The sequence below is a fragment of the Haliotis cracherodii genome, unplaced genomic scaffold, assembly GCF_022045235.1.
Source record: "Haliotis cracherodii isolate W230 unplaced genomic scaffold, xgHalCrac1.p SCAF_2, whole genome shotgun sequence".
Lineage (NCBI taxonomy): Eukaryota > Metazoa > Mollusca > Gastropoda > Lepetellida > Haliotidae > Haliotis > Haliotis cracherodii.
The window spans coordinates 74107709-74128129 of NW_027266275.1; the positions used below are offsets into that span (position 1 = coordinate 74107709).

Consider the following 20421-nt stretch of genomic DNA (forward strand, 5'->3'; position numbering starts at 1 on the left):
ACAATGTGACTGTGAAATGAAGGAACGCTATACAATGTAACTGTGAAATGAAGGAACGATGAACAATGTAACAGTGAAATGAGTGAACGATGAACAATGTCCAAGTGAAATGAAGAAACGATGTACAATGTAACAGTGAAATGAAGGAACATGGTACAATGTAACAGTGAAATGAAGGAACGATGTACAATGTAAATGTAAAAATGTAAGGTGTGAAATGAAAGTATGTAAAAATGAATGTAAGGTGTGAAATGAAAGAATGTAAAGATGTAAGGTGTGAAATGAAAGAATGTAAAGATGTAAGGTGTGAAATGAAAGAATGTAAAAATGTAAGGTGTGAAATAAAAGTATGTAAAAATGTAAGGTTTGAAATGAAAGTATGTAAAAATGTAAGGTGTGAAATGAAAGAATGTAAAGATGTAAGGTGTGAAATGAAAGAATGTAAAAATGTAAGGTGTGAAATAAAAGAATGTAAAAATGTAAGGTGTGAAATGAAAGAATGTAAAAATGTAAGGTGTGAAATGAAAGAGCGCAATGTAAGGTGTGAAATGGAAGAATGCAATGTAAGGTGTGACCATGTGATGGGAAAATACTGAAGTTGGAAAACAATACAACCTGAGAACAATGTAATGAAGTGATCATGTGATTGAAATTTGGCTAGAAATACAAGGTCACGGGAGAACAATGCGGCTGGAAAATAATAAAATGAAAAACGTCGATATTTTGAGAGAACACTGATTGGAAACCTTTTTACACGGAGATATACGTGCTGGGAAATAATTGTGGTGAAGACTCTGGAGAACGCGCCACTACACGGAAATGACAAGCGTTGAACTTCCATTAAAACCTTTCTAATTTTACCACATAAACGAGTCTTTTTAAATTGGTTTTGACATAGTTTTTGAAAGTACATTAAAGTGACACTCTTACAACGCTTATCGAAACGCCACATTACAGAACGGCAGTATCGCATGACAACAAAGTTAGTTGAAAAAACAAAAATCAGAATTAAATTGTTAAAACAAATCGATAGGTATGATTTAAACATGACTCCATGTTCCTCCATTAGACGCTAGGAGAGGGGAAACATGAGACACTAGGAAGCACACTCTTAAAGCTGAAACATCAATACGAAATGCGTTACGAATTTTGTGAGATAGGAAAGATGTGCTATTTCTAATTTGAAACTTTGCAAATGTGGTAATAATTTTGAGACTCTGTCCTAAATAGACATTTCTACGAGATTAACAGCTAACTCAGTCATTTGCAGAGTAAACGAAAAATGTAAAAGTCTGAATTGGTTGTAGGCTTCTCTATTCCACAGAGAGTTTGTCAAGCAGTGACTGCACTTGGCGGCGATGGAATCACTTAAGCACCGGACAGTGTGCAATCTTTCCACCCTTTTTTCTTCAAATCAACTTTTGTTAGTTGCTGCAGCAGGCCTGTCAATGTGTCTGCCATGTTTTTCTGGCCCCATTAACAGAAATAAGATAAAGGAAACGAAACAGGCCCTGGGATGGACGCTCTACAGTGAAAATTAAATTGCTTTCTGCCCCCTGCGCCAGCTCTCTATCGGGGCCGAACTTTGCCGCTGCCGGAACAGCGGAAGAAGCGCGGCGGAGGGATACTAACCAGATAGACCGCTGCGGAGGGATACTGGGCAGATAACACTCGTCTTAGAATCAATCAACACCGCGGCGTATAATGAGGAGCATTACCGGAGGACAACATCGCCTCCAAAGCGTTAAATAAAAACAGGGGCATATACAGAATACAGCATTTAGGTGTGTATTAATATCATTGTGCGGTATGGAACTGCAGACAGAAAAGACTTGTAATCGGCAGAGATGTTAACAGACATACCAAGTAGAATTAGGCATCCAACATCTCCAGATATTCACGCAATTCTATTAAGCCTACAAACATTAACTCCGACGTGGAGGGAATTATGGAATTTTGCCGAAAAGGTGCAAACTTTTTACATCGATCGACGATACGGCCAAATAAGCCAGCAAAGCCTGCTTGAATGACCGGCACACTGAGAAGTGAGATTGCCGCTGTGGGTGGGGTATGGAACGGGGAGGGGGAATCACAGCCATCTCTCGTCATCTTACCCCCAAGGCACCTGCGTTAATGACATCGAATATTTTTGAAACTATTTAAGAATTAACTGTCACTCACTTCAGCCTGGCAAACAAGTTATATGATATTTGACTTATTACACAATTTGGGTTTGGTGATTTGTGGTGCTCTCGTTCCAGAGACAGGGCCGAGAAGTGAAATTATTTCCAGCGACGGAAATGTCAAGGGATTAGAAATCTAAGCCTTCAAATTTGTGGTATTGACAGTAAGTGACAGGAATGATGTGATCAACATTAAACAGCTCCACGCCAGTGTCGAGTGTTTACAGCCCATATTGAGTGGCTAGAGCGGCACTCCAACCGACGCTCAGGGAAAGCATGGCTCGATACTTTGTGCTGTACACGTGTCGGCTGTAGACACAACAGAGCCTGAAGACGCTCTCTGAGCTTGGAGTTACACCAAGTGTCGGCTGTAGACACAACAGAGCCTGAAGACGCTCTCTGAGCTCGGAGTAACACCAAGTGTCGGCTGTAAACATAACACAAGCTGTAGGCGCGCCGTGGGCTCGGAGTAGCACCAAGTGTCGGCTGTAGGCGCGCCCTGGGCTCGGAGTAACACCAAGTATCGGCTGTAGACATAACACAGGCTGTAGGCGCGCCCTGGGCTCGGAGTAACACCAAGTATCGGCTGTAGGCGCGACCTAGGCTCGGAGTAACACCAAGGGTCGGCTGTAGGCGCGCCCTGGATTCGGAGTAATACCGAGTGTCGGCTGTAGACATAGCACAGGCTGTGGGGTCGGGTGGGGTGGGGGGTGGCGTGGGGTTATTGCATGTCATCACGTAACAATCATAATGTGTTACTCTTAACAGTATTGCCACTATGACGAGTACAACAACAGACTTCCTGACAGAGAGAGGCGGTCGGGTAGTCTTGTGGTTAAAGCGTTCGCTCGTCACGCCAAAGACCCGAATTCGATTCCCCACACAGGTACAATGTGCGAAGCCCATTTCTGGTGTCACCCGCCGTGATATTGTTGGAATATTGCTAAAAGCGGCGTAAAACCAACTCACCCACTCACCCTTGACAAACTTCTACCAAGTAGCATCAGATGCCGACCCTGCTGACGATATAGACAGTAGAGACGCGATATGTGAGTGGCACATAATTTAAAGAAACTAGATATACCCAACCCTCTTCCACCTCGTCATGATACAACATGAAGTCCATATTAAGTCTTTTATGGACAGAACACAAAGCCATGAAATCTAGAGAATAACGACGTATTCGGGCCTCATGTTGCACCTTCCACACCAGATGAGAAGAAGTCCTAAAAATTCATTAATTCACAAATAAAGAAGGGAGGACACAGGGCAGGCCTAGAAGTTGTTAATATCTAAAACAGTGTCAAGTCTTCATGTCGTCTATACTTACCTAGAATTAGTTTAGCGGGAGACTCTGGAGGCACCCAGAAGATGACCAGCGTGAGCAAGGACAGTAGTGCGCATGGCAGGATGAGAATAAATGTGTAGAACGCCACCTTCCGGCGTATTCGTAGTTTGAATGTGAGGTCAGGGTATGGCTCTGTACAACATGCGTAACGCTTGACGTTTCGGACGGCCTCGTTCTCGATGATAAACCACTCGTTGCTGGGAATATAGTCTGTTAGATCCATGGAGGTTTCGTTCCTGATGAAATGGATGTCCAGTTTCAGGCCATTGTATGTCCACGACCCGAACTTGAGCGTACATGTTTGTTCGTCGAAAGGAAAGTATTTGGTATCGAAGTTACAGGATGACCGGATGATGGCCTGAGGCATCCACAGGAGATTTCCATCCGGGTACACCACAACCAGTGCATCACGCTGTTCCTTCAGACGGTCGTCAGCACTAGAAAAAGAAAAGAACACAGGTTAACCATACAGACAACAGCCATTGCAGATATACTATATATGAATATTAATTACACGAAAACAGATAAACATGTTTTGTTTGGTTGTTGTTTAACGCCGATATAAGCAATATTTCAGCTCTTCGACTGCGATCTATAAATAATCGAGTCTGGACCAGACAATCGAGTAATTGAAATCATGAACATCGATCCACGCAATTGGGATATGATGACATGCAATCAATCAAGTCCCCGAATCTGACCATCCGATCCATTTAGTCGCCTCTTACGACAAGCATAGGTTACTGGGGGTCAATATTCTTACCCGGAATCCTAATGGGTGTTGGATTTACCATATTAAACCCCATCTACAACATCCTCGACTACACAGCAGTATTCGACAGCAAAGCTTCGTTTCGGAAGTGATGACCCCATCACCATCTCTCCTTTTACCAACTTTACAAACTATTTATCTCACTTTTGAGCTTGCAATAAAAAAACCCAATCAAATGACACTACTGAATATTCGAATTGAGAAACTTGTATCTATAAAAGTGAAGCAGGCGAAAACGTTTGACTGAATTTTGATATGTAGTGAAGGAAGCCCTTATGCTACTAGGAGTTCCGATCTGTGTTGTAAAGGGAAGCAACAAGACGAGGCGAGATCCAGCTATTATATAGCTGCTTGTTTAAGTGTTAAAGCAGTTTGATTGGATGGCTATTTTAACGTGTCATTAGAGCTGGACGTACAGTGCTGGTGGCGAATAGGTTGAGGGTACATATCATGATAAATTCTTTCACATAAGGTTATCAAGATAGCATGAGGCAATACGTTGCTATCCCGACCAGGGATAGTGCTGTATTGTTCTACAGATTACTGGGGCAGTTTCTTAGCTCACCTGAATAATGAATCAGTGTACATTTACAGGATAGTGAGAGTTTTGTTGACAGTGTGATATCTCACCTGGGTAGTGTGGGTCAGTGTATTGTTTTTCTGGGTATTATATTTAGCAAGGTAGCTCACCTGGACAGTGGGTTAGTGTCTTCATGTATATCAGAAAAATACTCACTTCTCGGTAGAATAACGTTTGCAAATACATTTAACTCACGTGATGTCAAACGCTTGATAGCTTTATATTTATGTAAAGTATTTAAAATAAGATCGCAGAAAATTGTAACGCGCTGGACATGTGACTTCGATATAATTTATCTTTCAACTGTACTCTAGGCTGTGTGACCTAAAAATGAAATAATCTTGATTAATTGATTGACTGGACACGCTCACAGTGCCACGTGACCTCTGTTGGACACACACACACACACACACACACACACACACCCCTCAATCTGCATGAGAACACGAGGTCCAAGATTAAACCAAGTCGTAGAACGGCGAATGGGCCGAAGTGGGTTTGTGTTTGGCCAATTCCAATCACAGCATGTTTTGGGTCAAGATGAAAAAGCGTGGCCCGAGGCAATTACAACCACGGCTAACGACAGGCATCATGGTCTCTCTGTCTAAGGGACATCACTCTATCCGCCAGTGGACTGGCTATTTAACAGACGGTAAAACGTTCGGATCGGAAGTTCGATCCCCGATAGGTCATTTTATTCTAATTAGCTTGAAGAAACAGCAACGAAGTTTATTAAACAACAATATTACGTACAATGCATTTTAAACACTGCTGCAATAAACCTCTTCGTTCACCCAATGCATAAACTGAAACAAGGTCATCAACTATTGGTGGCTCCGTGAAATGGTAGTTAAAGCGGTGTTCACCCCCGAAAACACTTGCATACTTTCAGAATAAAATCCATTATAATAGTTTTCCATAATTCTTAATACATGTAACACAATGAATGTGAGTCATCTGATTCCTTTGACAACGCTGTGATTTGTATGGGTCAAAATACGATGAAAATATGCGATCGGCAGTTTGAACTAATCTCCCTTTGCCTCGGAATGCGAGTGGGTGAGTGAGGCATTGTATTACACACATCTATCATGACATTAGATTAGCTGTAACAAGAAAATCGACATTTCCCGAGTTCTGCCTACAGCGACCACAGCTGCCTTACGTTGTGCTTCCTCAAACTAACTTGATATTCTTATGGTATTGATATTGTTACTCACGTTCCATGTTTTTGAGGACTTTCTGTGAAGCTAGGTTTAAAATTCAATGTTTGATTAATTTCATGGATAGATAGAGCCAAAGGATGCTGAGCTAATTTGTTTCAGTAACACTGTATGAAGGCGTTGTTTTAATTGGTTTGCATAAGAAAAGGAATTATTGCCTATGAATGCGCTGAAAATAGAACCTGTCCTTGTATTGCCATAGACAACGTACTATCAGGCTCTTTATCACTGTAGTTGAGTATTGTTTGAAATTAAATGAACTAGATAAATAAACCTTAATCCCTACTAATTAGTTTATTTTACATGCACAACGATGAGGTCAAATGAGTCAACTTCGGCGTCTAATTTGTTTCATACCAAGAGTGAATGAGTTAATGCTTTACGTCACATCAGCAATATTTCAGCCATATCGTGACGATTCATACCTAGAAAGTAGAATAATGTACATGTTGGCTATTACAACGACAACAACACAACCCGAGTACAGACCAAACAGTCGTCAACAGGGAACAAGTAGATGCTACCTAATTAATGACGAATGCATGCTACTTCTTAATGTTTCAAAAGTGAGTGAGTTGGTGTTTACGCCGCCTTTTGCAATATTCCCGCAATATCACGGTGGGGGACACTGGAAGTGAGCTTCACACATTGTATCCATGTTGGAAATCGAACCTGGACCGAGGGCGTGAGGAGCGAAAGTTTTAATAACAAGGCCACCCCATCGACCCAAATGTTTCAAAGAATAGACCTTACCATACTGTAATATAAGGCCATCTTAAACGGTGCCCGTATTCCTGTTTCGTAGCATATTTTATTTGTAAGTTGAGTATGAATGGAAACAAAAATAAACTACGACAAAACAAAAATTGTTCATCATTTGCATTTATCTAACAGAAGGTCCGGAGAGTTCACCAACTTGTAGTCACATATTCTTATTTTAAACTGCCGGGCAAAAGAAAGTATACAATTTGTTTTAATCAAGAATAACAAACGATATCAAAACGTTACTAGGCTGAAAACAGTCGCCAAAACACTGCAAAGTTAAGGTCCTAAACACAGCTAAAATACCCGTGTCAAATACATCACGATTGACAGAAATGTCTTATTTTTTTCATTTTGAGCCACAATCCAACATTGGTGTGTACTGTCTGTTGCCAGACAGTTCAAAACGCCGCGTTTGTGCTTGTACATGTAATGTTGAGAGATACACAAGTACGCCATATTGCAGAATTTCTGCAAACTGTCTTTATGGGTATGGAGGTGTGTATACGGAGACGGGGAACTACATTGACAGTGTAAAACTATGTGTCATGAAAGAGGAATCGATATATGCAGTGAAGTCATTAAAGCTATAATGTCTTTGAACGGCAGGTTTTCATTGTATTAGACAGTGTATAAATGAGCTGAATGTTTCTGTTTATGTATGCAATATTTCAGCATACAACTAGATGATAGCCTTCATGAATGTCTCAATGGACTAGCTCAGCCGATCATCATGTATTTAATCACGAATTGTTGTCATTTGAAACCTGATTTCCCCATTAGATTCGATGCAAAGTCCAACCAGAATTCACACACGTGAATTGTGAATTTCTAATGAATATGACTTGCTGTTCATTGTCACATGAACAATTCAGTCAGTGCATCAAGACTCCCTCGGTACGTGACACTTGAGATTAAAAAAGTGAAACATTGTTTAGCGTGTGTTCAAGCTTTTACACATCTACTCAAAGCTCTTTGTTCATTCCCTTTCAAATATACTTCTTATACAAGTGTATAATGCACAGCGGACTACAATAACCGTTCATCATTGAACAAATATTTCTTCACAAAGCTCAAGTGTAAAACACCAGATTAGTGTGGTCCGTTCTTCTATTTACACGCATACACGCAGGAGAATATACTGTCGGGACAACAAAATAAAATCTCATGCCAAGGGAGTTGAGAATGCAAAATGAAATTTCGCGGATGCTTGCCAGGGATTCTAATCGACGACCTTTGAACTAGTGTACATTTGAAAAGAGGATGATGATGATGCTCATTCTTATTATTATTAGCATTGCTACATTGTTATAAAAGTTAGGACAGAAAATTGATTATCATTAGCAAGAGCGTTTTTAGAAAATGTTTTGATGAAGCGTGACATTTCAGAATGTTTCCTTCTTGTGGTAAGCTGTTGCAAATGTATGTACCGTATAACATCGTATGAAAGAACGCTGATAATATGTTGGAGACCAATCAGACAAGTTGCTGCTGCTTGAGAAGCCTCCATCCTTCACATCCGCTGATATACAAGTGAGTATACTTGGCGAATATGTTCTTGACACACCATAGAGTTTGGAGAACAGATCGGCATGTCTAGGAATACAATGTAATAATGTTGTTATGCTATGGGGAGGGATTCTTATCCTCCAGTAGAACCATCCATGTCATTATTCGTCTGGATTTATTCAGTTCAACACGAACTTGAATGATAGATTATTAATGGTAAAGTTGTTTACATGCATTTCATTTACAGCGGTCCAAGGGAAACAGTGGCCTCATACGTGGCTTGCAGATGTTTACTCAACGATGCTGCTGACTGAAACGGTTACCAGTAACTGTCGTACCACAACATCAAGTTAAAAATACTGGTAGTTTAAGATGATAAAGTACTACATCGTTACTGGCGAAAGCATCAAGTGCGTCACATATTCACGCACATGAACTCATATATGTTACATAAAAAAGATATATGGTTTCTGGTTAGTTGTTTCAAAGTCTGAACACTTTCGGAAATAAATGTTCAGGTTTATAATCTTCGTTTGAAAGTTGTCTACATTTCTACCCCTTATATCCCGTTATCTGCTTATAATCCCATTCTACATTTGCACCGCTTGTATCCCGATATCCGCGTGTAATCCCAGCCGACATTTCTGCCCCTTATATCCCGATATCTGCGTGTAGTCCCAGTCTACATTTCTACCCCTTATATCCCGATATCAGAGTGTAATCCAAGTCCTCATTTCTACGCCTTGTATCCCGATATTCGCGTGTAATCCAAGTCTACATTTCTAGACCGTGCATCCCGATATTCGCGTGTAATCCCAGTCTGCATTTCTACCCCTTATATCCCGATATTCGAGTGTAATCCCAGCCGACATTTCTGCCCCTTATATCCCGATATCCACGTGTAATCCAAGTCTACATTTCTAGACCGTGCATCCCGATATTCGCGTGTGATCCCAGTCTACATTTCTACCCCTTATATCCCGATATTCGAGTGTAATCCCAGCCGACATTTCTGCCCCTCATATCCCGATATTCGCGTGTAATCCGAGTCTACATTGCTAGACCGTGCATCCCGATATTCGCGTGTGATCCCAGTCTACATTTCTACCCCTTATTTCCCGATATCTGCGTGAAATCCCAATCTACATATCTACCCCTTATATCCCGATATCCGCGTGTAATCACAGTCTACATCTCTACCCCTTGTATCCCAATATCAGAGTGTAGTCCCTGTCTACATTTCTACCCCTTATATCCCGATATCCACGTGTTATCCAAGTCCTCATTTCTACCCCTTATATCCCGTTATCCGCGTGTAATCACAGTCAACATCTCTACCCCTTATATCCCGATATCCGCGTGTAATCCAAGTCTACATTTCTACCCCTTATATCCCGATATCAGAGTGTAATCCAAGTCTACATTTCTACCCCTTATATCCCGATATCAGAGTGTAATCCAAGTCTACATTTCTACCCCATGTTCCCCGCCCACATACATCTTGCTGCAATGATATCAGCACGTCCTGGACGTGACCCTGTACAGTCCACAGAGCGGTTGAGAATTGTCGCTGTACTTCTTGAAACGCCTTTGAACCAATAACCCGATTGTGTGTAGCCCATACTCTAATAGCTTTCCTTCTCCCATCAGCGTTGTCCTGGACATGACATACACCTTGAGCGGAGGGCTGGATGTAGCAGCTACAACAACGACAGACAGCATCGCATCCCCGCCAGAACCGTGTCAGTGAGATTACCATCAATCCGCTGCCAAGGCAGGGGATCGTGCCCAGGAACCAGAAACCCCTAGCTCCTTCCATTTCAAGACACGTCCTCTGAATTCCGAGGTCGACAGGAAGGCGACTCACATGAAAGAATGATCACCAAACCGTGGCCAAACGAGCATTTTGATTTCTGGGTAAATCCGTAATCTATCTCCTGTAATCCCCACTCATGTCCCCAAACACCTCACCGAGAGGGTGTCCGGCGTCGCTAGGCAACTGAACCCCTTACTGACTTCTCTCTTCTCCCACCGATTTGACTACAGATGTGCGATAACCATGGTAACTACACAACTGCTAGGGATGACCTCGCAAATGAGAATGGTTGGTGTTGCGAGTGTCTGTGATACCTGAGGCTACTGGGCATCGTCGGTAATTATCGGAGTGTGTTGCAACGATCACTCCAGGGCAACCTGAACAAAACTTTGATCGATGTGGGCCATGTTGTGGCCAGCAAGAAACAAAGCAAGTCAGAAAAACGCCAATGTATCCTGCAGAGCAAGCTGGTGTTGTTTGTAGGGTACTGACCACAACTGGCACGGGGAACAATAGGGTCACTGAGCTGTCGTCTTTGTAACGCTGGATCCCTCTTGACCAGAAGGTTTGGACGACTTGTCACTTGACTCAGACGTTTGGACGTCAGCTATGGATAAACGATTTGTGGCGTTTGTCGTCCAATTGCAATAATGAATTCTCCCCGCGTGCGAACATAGAAGTACAGACACGATTTGAAAAAAGACAAAATATTAGAAAACAAACAATAACGAATATTAGATAATAGACCTTGTGGTGGTGGAAATGTAACGGGCGCCGCGCTATTGGTTTGCGGAAGTTGAAAGTTGGTTGAGTGTAGATGGTTGTAGGGCGATGGTTGATAGGGAGTAGATGATTGGTGATGGGTCGTGGTTTCAGCTGGTGGGGAGAAGATGATTGTAGGTGTTGATCAGATCTTTGGTAGGCCTAGAATGGGTTGAGGGATTTGGCGAATGCTTATCAGGAGATGGTTTGTATATGATGGTCTAGAGAAGGTGGACAGTGGTTGATGGTGGGCGATCTGCTATTGCTTGTTGTAAGGGCGTTTAAACTGGGCACTCTCAACCATATGTACATGTATATGCAGTGTTATAAAATCAATGTCACAATGCCCACGGTAATTGCTTCTGACGTAACAGTACCCGACCCCACATTTTCACATATGAATGAATCTCCATGAAGCAATCAATGGCACGTAGGATACAGACATGGCATTCCATTGTTCTAAGAGACGAATTTGATCAGATTAAGAAAATAAGTTAATAGCAATTGAGCGTCACTTGAGTGTTTCTGTATGTGCCACCGAGCAGCGGCCCCGACTGCTGGCGACGTGAGAGCGCCCCGGTGTCCTGTCAACGCGGATTATGCTCTTAAGCAGGACTATTCGAAAGCTGCAATTTGCAGGCTGATGAGATTAGTGTAGTAAGACACTGTAGAAGCGAAGACGACCGAGCCGGGGCCAGCCCTGCGCAAATAGGCAAGTATACATCGGACACGAATGATGTCCATCAACCATTTTATAAGAAGAAGCAATTAGATACTTATCATGGCAGCTAGGGTGAAGATGGGAGCGAGAATGCCCAGCTAGGACCCGCGGAGCCGCTAGCAACGCAATGTTCTGCCTCCGGCCCCTTATCATAACGTCGCGTCGGCTGCAGATGAAATATTTACTGGAACGGACCTCCGCATCGCGCACTGAAAATCCGATCACCACCTCCATGTCAGAGTGGCCATGTCGTGAATTAGCCAACTTGCTGGAAATAATTACCTCCTCACTCTGTTACCGCTAAGTCTTTAATCTACAGGAGGGGTGTAGCAATAGCTGTATTTAGTCCTCATATCTTATCTTGGTTGCAGCTCGGGTAGCGGAAAGCCAGGCCATGTAGAGGAAACAGTTTCTTTCTCTTTATCGTTGTAATGATTGTCCGACTTTGATGCATTACCTTCGCTTAAAACGGGTTCCATCATCAGCGGTCTGATTCTTGAACTGAGGCGCGATGCACGTTGTTTACAGGTGCACCCGTGTTCCGTATGTGTTGGGGTGTATGTGTCGATGTGTGGCGGTGTGTATGTGTCGGGGCGTATGCAGTTGGAGTGTATGTGTCTTGGTGTATGTGTCGGGATGTATATTTTTGGATTCGAATGTCGGGCGTATGTGTTGAAACATGAGCTTTACAAGTGGTTAGGTATGTATAATCATTCATAATTTCTCGTTATACAATCTAGCTGTCTGATTGGCCAACCACCGTTATGTCAACAGCCTGTAAGGACATCATGACGTCATCTGATTGTCACGTCATAATTGACATTGTTTCCATGTGTCACTAGACTCGAACTTCGGTTTCATGGTGTATAAACCCGTTCAGCTCCTAAAATCCCGTCGACCCCGAGAGTGACACATATATCTCATTATGTGTCTTGATGCATGTGTCGGGATGTATGTGTCAGAATGTATGTGTCTTGACCTACGTATCGGAATGTATGTGTGTGGGTGTACGTGTCGAAATGTAAGTATGTGTGGGCGAGCTTGTGTGGACCTGCATGTGTTGGGATGTCTGTGTCTGGGTGTATGTGCGTATGGGTATGTGTCTTGGTGTGTAATCTTGTGTGTATGTGTCTGGGTGTAAGTGTTGGGATATCTGTGTATGGGTGTGTGTGCGTGTGTGTATGTGTCTTGGTGTGTAATCTTGGGTGTATGTGCGTGTATGTATGTGTCTGGATGTGTAATCTTGTGTGTATGTGTCTGGGTGTATGTGCGTGTGTGTATGTGTCTGGGTGTAAGTGTTGGGGTGTCTGTGTCTGGGTGTAAGTGTTGGGGTGTCTGTGTCTGGGTGTATGTGTTGGGGTGTCTGTGTCTGGTAGTATGTGTGTGTGCGTGTGTGTATGTGGCTTGGTGTGTAATCTTGTGTGTATGTGCGTGTGTGTATGTGTCTGGATGGGTAATCTTGTGTGTATGTGTCTGGGTGTAAGTGTTGGGATGTCTCTGTCTTGGTGTATGTGCGTGTGTGTATGTGTCTGGGTGTGTAATCTTGTGTGTATGTGTCTGGGTGTAAGTGTTGGGATATCTGTGTATGGGAGTGTGTGCGTGTGTGTATGTGTCTTGGTGTGTAATCGTGGGTGTATGTGTCTGGGTGTAAGTGTTGGGGTGTCTGTGTCTGGGTGTATGAGTGTGTGCGTGTGTGTATGTGTCTTGGTGTGTAATCTTGTGTGTATGTGCGTGTGTGTATGTGTCTGGATGTGTTATCTTGTGTGTATGTGTCTGGGTGTAAGTGTTGGGATGTCTCTGTCTGGGTGTATGTGCGTGCGTGTATGTGTCTGGGTGGGTAATCTTGTGTGTATGTGTCTGGGTGTAAGTGTTGGGATGTCTCTGTCTGGGTGTATGTGCGTGTGTGTATGTGTCTGGGTGTGTAATCTTGTGTGTATGTGCGTGCGTGTATGTGTGTGTATGTGTAATTTTGTGTGTATGTGCGTGTTTGTATGTGTCAGTATGGGTAAGTTTATGTGTATGTGTCTGGGAATATGTGTTGGGGTGTATGTGTCTGGGTGTATGTGTCTATCTTTAGATGGACGTGATGCACAGAAATATATAAACAAAGTGTCGTGTGCAGCTTACTTTCAAAATGGCGACGAAACAACGCTTCGCTTCTCAGTCTAAACGTGTTAGCTCACACTGAGGTAAATGATAATCATGGTAGTAAGATAGATTCGTTGCAGAATCTACCACTGTGAGGGGTTTGGTTTGATTTAGGTGATGGGTTATGGGGGGCGGGGTTCACATCGGAAAAAAGGTTATCCTCGTCAGTCCATTGTTATCCGATGTGACGATATGACTGATACCCACGTTGTATATGCTATTTAACCACGGAACTCAAGTGTCACTCACTATCAAATGATAATCGTAACACTAGGGCTTTAAAAGACATGCGTTTTGGTCATCGGATGCTGACGAAAGACGTAAAGACGCGGGGGTATTAATATTCAAGCTTTAAATTTAGCTTTGGTGAAACTTGAGTGAGAAACGAATTAAATACCTCATATATATATATATATGCTAATATCACAGAATACTTGATCGTAGTTTATACCTCTGAATATAGACGACGGAAACATTTAGAACGGCCTAGAGTCAGCCGTTCTGGGCATGACGCAGGGATGTGCCAGAGAAACTAGTCCATCTCTTGGCTGACTGACGGTATCGGGCAACGAACACTATCTGAGTGACAGGTAATATTTGCTATCTAAGCACCACATCCTCTCGTGGCTCCAGCTAAGGTAACATTTCACAGCAAAACATGCAAGTTATGTCAAAGGGCCTTGGGTAGAATTCAACAGGAGAAAGGTTAGAAACCAAAAGAAAGAGCGAGTTACCATAACTTGATAAGCCTCATACGAGCATAAAGGGACCTTTGAGCCAAGGACAGGCAGCCGAGGGGTTAAGAGGTGCACACACGCCAATGTGACCATGGAGGTTAACAGTGACAAAACGTGTCTCGGCTACCAGCGTAGGATGACATCATTTCACGGTTCCCTGGGCCGCATGATAGGGTATGTGTTATAACGGAAGTGTTTAAACACCGGTAAAGATAATTAGGTATCTGCAGAGTTGGAGTTAGGAGTGCTGGAATTCAAAACACAGACTTTGTGATCACGACACAAGCGCCTTGCGTACATAAAAGGTCCACCCATTCAGATAAAGTAATGGGACATAAACGTTGTGTCCATATCAGCATGGTACGGTTAGGAGGATCGTGTTTGATGTAATACATACAAAATATGCAAATATCATGTTGTGGTAAAGTATAAAAGTGAAACAACGCTTTATTCTGTAAACCTTTTAAAGAGAGGATCATACCACTTTCCATGTTGTGTTAGGGCAAAAACATATATATTAAACGTATAAAGCCTGATGATGTGTGTCATCAGTGTTCTACGCATTCAAAAAAGGCAGTCTCGAACACATTCAATAAAGACACTGTTCCCTATTTCAGACACATTCCATAAAGACAACCTCTGTGTCCGACACATTCAATAAAGACATTGTTCCCTATTTCAGACACATTCCATAAAGACAGCATCTGTGTCCGACACATTCAATAAAGACATTGTTCCCTTTTTCAGACACATTCCATAAAGACAACCTCTGTGTCCGACACATTTAATAAAGACAATATGCGAACAGTGACCGACGGATTTTATGAAGGCAGTGTCAGTCTGTCAGACTTCAATTAATACGATATCCAAAACATTCACAGAAGGCTATGTCGGCCCCTAACACATTAACTAAATGCAGTTTGTCGTCAGTTTTCGACACATTCACAAAGTCAGTGTCGTTCTCCAACGCTTTCTATAAAGGCAGTGTGCTGGCAGTTTCAAGGAGATCGCAGGTGGTGGCGTGCTGCACAGAAACCTCTCCGTTAAGGGATATGCTTGAAGTTCCAAAAAACATGCTTTGATTTCATATGAAATTAACAGATTTTCTTTGTAGTAAAAATCGAAGACAAAAACACTTTTCGCTAATGATGAATGCTGGATTTGCACAAAGGCTGACCTTTCGAACTGTGAGCTGAAACCTTGGGATGGTTGTGGGTAAACTACATCATACAGAGACCACCACGTAGAGACAACCACCAAGATCATATGCCGCACTGAGCTAATCTGGTGATTGCCCGCAGCACTCGTCATATCAGGTGGCGGGGAAGAAACAGGCCTACTACTTCCACCACGCGTCTGATGCATGACGGAATGGGAAGTCTCCTAGTGGCCACACACGTCACGGGGACCAACAGGGACCGACAGGGACCAACAGGGACCGACAGGGACCGACAGGGACCGACAGGGACCTTCCCCGCGCTGTTGCATCATCGTGCCTGTTTTTAACTCATCAATAGTCACAACATGTAACATTATATTTACTTTCGGTGCATGTTAAGGAAATATTAGACCTACGCTAATAATGAAAGAAACTAAGTTAAACGCCTACACATTATAGGCATCAAGTATAGGATACTTATGACAGTTTGTGTTAAACTCGTAGGGGCACAGCGCATACACATGGCTAAATGGCGTTAAAGTAATCAACTTATGGTAAACTAAATTGTATCAAGCCAAAATAGCGCTAAACCACTGTTGCTATAAAGGTACAATCAAATTAGATGAATGTTTTACGTAGGGGAATCTGTATCCAACAAGAATATCTTAGCGATCTATGTTTAGAAAAGTATTTATCTTTTTTTCTGGCATACCCAAATTTGATCCCATATGATCCCATCTGATCCTACACATCATATCAATGTTTCAGATCCTAGACCTTGCGGTAAGAATAAAATACTTAAAATTGCAAAAAAACATGTAAAACCTAAACGAAGGAAACATTTGCTGAATATATCTGAGTCACTCTATGGCGGAGAAATATTATTTAGCTGTCCTGGCTTTTAGGGGTTCTCAGAATATTTTCTTAAATATTTCCAAAAGTGTGATTATTTACCAAAGGTATTGTTCATCTTTCGTACTGGTATGAATACACCCGACTAGTAGAGGACTTCGAAAGAAAACAGACGAGGACGGTCGTAAAAACAGACGTCGGACAATGTGCCAATCAATAAGTTCAGTGACCTTCGGTCCAGGTGAGCTACAAAGGCTCAATCAAATCCAATTCAGGTACATTCGGTCACCTACAGGACATTACTCGTTACATGATACAGGTACTTAAGAATCGCTCGTTTACAGGGCCCTAATCACGTCATACTGGTGCCTGTTATAGACGTTGACGTCAACACCGGTTTCAGTTCCGCTTTTGATACGGTTCTTATGAAGACATTGTAAATGACTGCAACAGTCCGCGACAGCCGAAACTGATTGCTCATCATTACGTCACGGAAAAAACTGAACCTACTCCTTATGATATTATTTACACAATGTCCTGTCTCTGAATGTGTGGTTTTTATGACGAAAATATCTAAAATTTAAAGCATCCAAATTTTAGTTGGTTCTATTTTTAAAAACTATTACAGTTTGAGGCATCCTATTTTGAAGTTGAGTTTCCACGTGGCACAGACAGCCAACACAAAATTGGCTGTCAAGAAACTCTGTAGAACAAACCAAAAGTATACTGAAGACGTTGGCTGACGTCTCTAACGCGCCGCGATATCTCGCCACGATATCTAGAACTTGCCACGATATCTACAACTCGCCACGATACCTTCAACTCGCAACATAAGCACATATGACCCGTCCGGCGAGATGCGCTCACAAGCATGGGCTACCCACGTTCATCCATTGTGATGCTTCACAATGACAATGAATAAAACGTGTCTTTCTTGCGGAGTGAAGTCTTAACAACATAACACAATAAGTAGTCCCACTGACAAATCACGGTATTGCCTGCATAGAACAAACGCCAAACAAACAGAACATTCCAACTTTCAGGCTTAAATTCAGAGTTATTGCTTGTGATATTGTGAGACTTAGATTTGTGGCCTCTCAACTTATTTTCCATGAGAATTTCTAAAACCTTACTTTTTATCCTGCAAAAGGCTTGCGCTATCTCTTCCAGATTTCAGTGATGAATATGACCCGATAAATCTTGTTTGTGAACCTGATGTGTATTTCAAGCCATAAAGAGCCCCGCGAGGTATCAGTTCAACATCTCCGATAATGCTGCATCCATCATGCCACGCCATGGAAGAATGATCAATTCACATGGAAAAGCAAAACACAGGACAATAAATATGTTAAATGCGAGCTGATAAATCCAATGTTCGATCTCAATTGGTATCTTTCAGATCCCAGCTTTTAAAACAATGTTATAATCAGTACAATATGAATTCAGCTAGCAAGGCACCCCACTCCATTAAATAGCATCCCTTCTTTGGCTTAGTGTATATCGCGTCGACATGAGCCATGCCGTTAGGGCATCACGAGAAGTAAATACCAGCTGAGTGTATATGTAAAACCCAAGGAATGATCTAGATTTGTGACGGGAAGCAGTAAGTAGGATTTACTCCTTCTGGCCAAAACACGAATACTGAAACCTCCGAGAACAAATGCTGACGTTACAGTCACAGTTTCCAAAGTCAAAGATAGTGATATGGTCGTAGACATGAACCTCGCTAATCCGTACGCTAGCGTTTCTACCGAAATCGTCTTTGTTTACACATGTCCGGATTTGTAAATATGGTAACAGAGCAATGTCACTTATATATGTAAGCCTTTTATATTTGTAAACGTCTCCAGCAATACTTTTTCGATGTGGTGTCCGGGTTAACGGGGGTCCGGAGTAAGAAATCAAGATCACTTTTCAGCATTGCATATCACTATCATTGCATACCACATTGAATACTGATACACCAGCGCATATCGAACAGAAAAAACCAACTATACTGCGTCATGTTCCTCTAAGTACGCACCATATCCTAATACCGTCTACAATGCCTATCTCTCTTCGTCAGTTATTTCTGTTAGTTCTGGCCTATTTTCCACTGAAAATCCATTTCACTCCGTTCAGCAGGCTGGAGCAAATGACTTTTCTGTACATCAAGCTACGGCTCATTGCCCGCCCAGTACCATCACAAACCTATTTCACCCACTCAGTCTTATGCCCATTAATTGAACGTTTCTTACTTAATATTTCCCTTTTTGCCATATGTAACAAGCAGCAGCTCCTAACAGGTCATACTGCTTCAGCGTATTCCTGAGTTAAATAAAGCACCAGCCTCCATCTTCAGCACCACCCTGTGGAGGACCACAGCCCGTGGCTGAGATCCCGTCTGAGAGTAAGCCTGTCACTGATCGCTGTATCGGAACTAACATAATATTCCATATTCTCTAGCGCTCGGGCTCAGCCGTTATGGAGCGTGCAGCCAGCCTATAAACAGTGCTGGGTATTTAATCACAATCAACAAAAATAAGTCAGTTTGAAATGCCAAAGTGTTCATTACAGAAGCAAACAGACCGAAACTGTTTATTGGCAAGCTCCGATGTGTGAAAGTAGATGCGCTACAACATCAGCAGTTATCCTGCGTAACAGTGTCAACAATCCATTCTCCGCGGACAGTTTTTTCTTAAGGTGTTTAACAGTCTGCTTGTTGAAAGTACGTTATCTCTCCACAGAAGTAGTATTGGTCGAATTATCGCGATCGGAGCCGAGATAAAATGTCAATTTATACCATCATTAGAAAATTGCAGGTCTGCCGCTTCAGAGAAGACACAAGTTACATCATTGTAGCTGGCGAATACGAACTAGGACGGCAATTACAGACAGTAATTGCAGCATCAACGGAAAGAACAGAAGTAGGGGAGACAACTCATATCTAAGTGGGCGTGCAAAACATATGCCAGATTCTTCCGACCACTATAACTAGTGCTGGACTTATCTCGTTGAGCAGCATATTCTACCCAACATGTGTTCATGCAAGTACCCCCTGACAACATAATCGACGACGATGAAATCAGTATGCAGTCCAAATAGGCAGAACACTCTTGAATACGCCCATAATTCCAAGTGACACATATCCACTAGACTCCAATGAAACACATCTTTCCAATTCTTGATACAATTGGTATTCATCAATACTTCTATCCTACAACTACTATCCTAAAACTGTTTTAGTCAAGTTCCGTTTAGGGTCTCTCTAATTCTACTTCTTGGTTTCAACCACAATCTCCCATGCTGGCATCAACAACCGCATACTCACAATCATGAGAAACACCTTCCTCTGGCCGCAGTTAGGCAATACTTTCCCCTGTTATAAACAACGAACCTCTTTCTCTGCTATAAACAACAACCTCTTTCCGTATATGAACAACAACCTCCTTTTCTGCTATCAACAATATACCTCTTTCCTGCTATCTACAACTCACCTCTTTCCCTGATATCCACAGCAAACCTCTTTCCCGCAATCAACAACAACCTTTTTTCATGCTTGCAACAACAAACCCCTTTCCTTGCTATCTACAACAAACCTCTTTCTCCGTTTGAACAACAGGCCTCTTTTCCTGCTATCAACAACAAGCTTCTTTACCTGCAATCAACAACAAACCTCTTTCTTTGATATCAACAACCAGCCTCTTTTCCTGCTATCAACAACAAGGCTCTTTCCCTGCTATCAACAACACCCTTCTTCCTGCTATCAACAAGAAACCTCTCCCCTTGCTATCACCAACAAACCTCTTTCCCTGCTATCAACAACAAGCCTCTTTTCCTGCTATCAACAACAAGCCTCTTTTCCTGCCA

General features: G+C 42.4%; 1 protein-coding gene across 2 annotated transcripts in view; it reads right to left on the reverse strand.

Moving 5' to 3' along the window:
- The window catches only part of LOC139468509 (neuronal acetylcholine receptor subunit alpha-10-like), a 201594-nt gene that overhangs the window by 21721 nt on the left and 159452 nt on the right, over positions 1 to 20421 (reverse strand). For both annotated transcript variants that reach the window (XM_071250502.1, XM_071250501.1), the window contains one exon: positions 3514 to 3968. In XM_071250502.1, coding sequence (XP_071106603.1) covers positions 3514 to 3968 — 455 coding nt within the window. The remainder of the gene's footprint in view (positions 1 to 3513; positions 3969 to 20421) is intronic.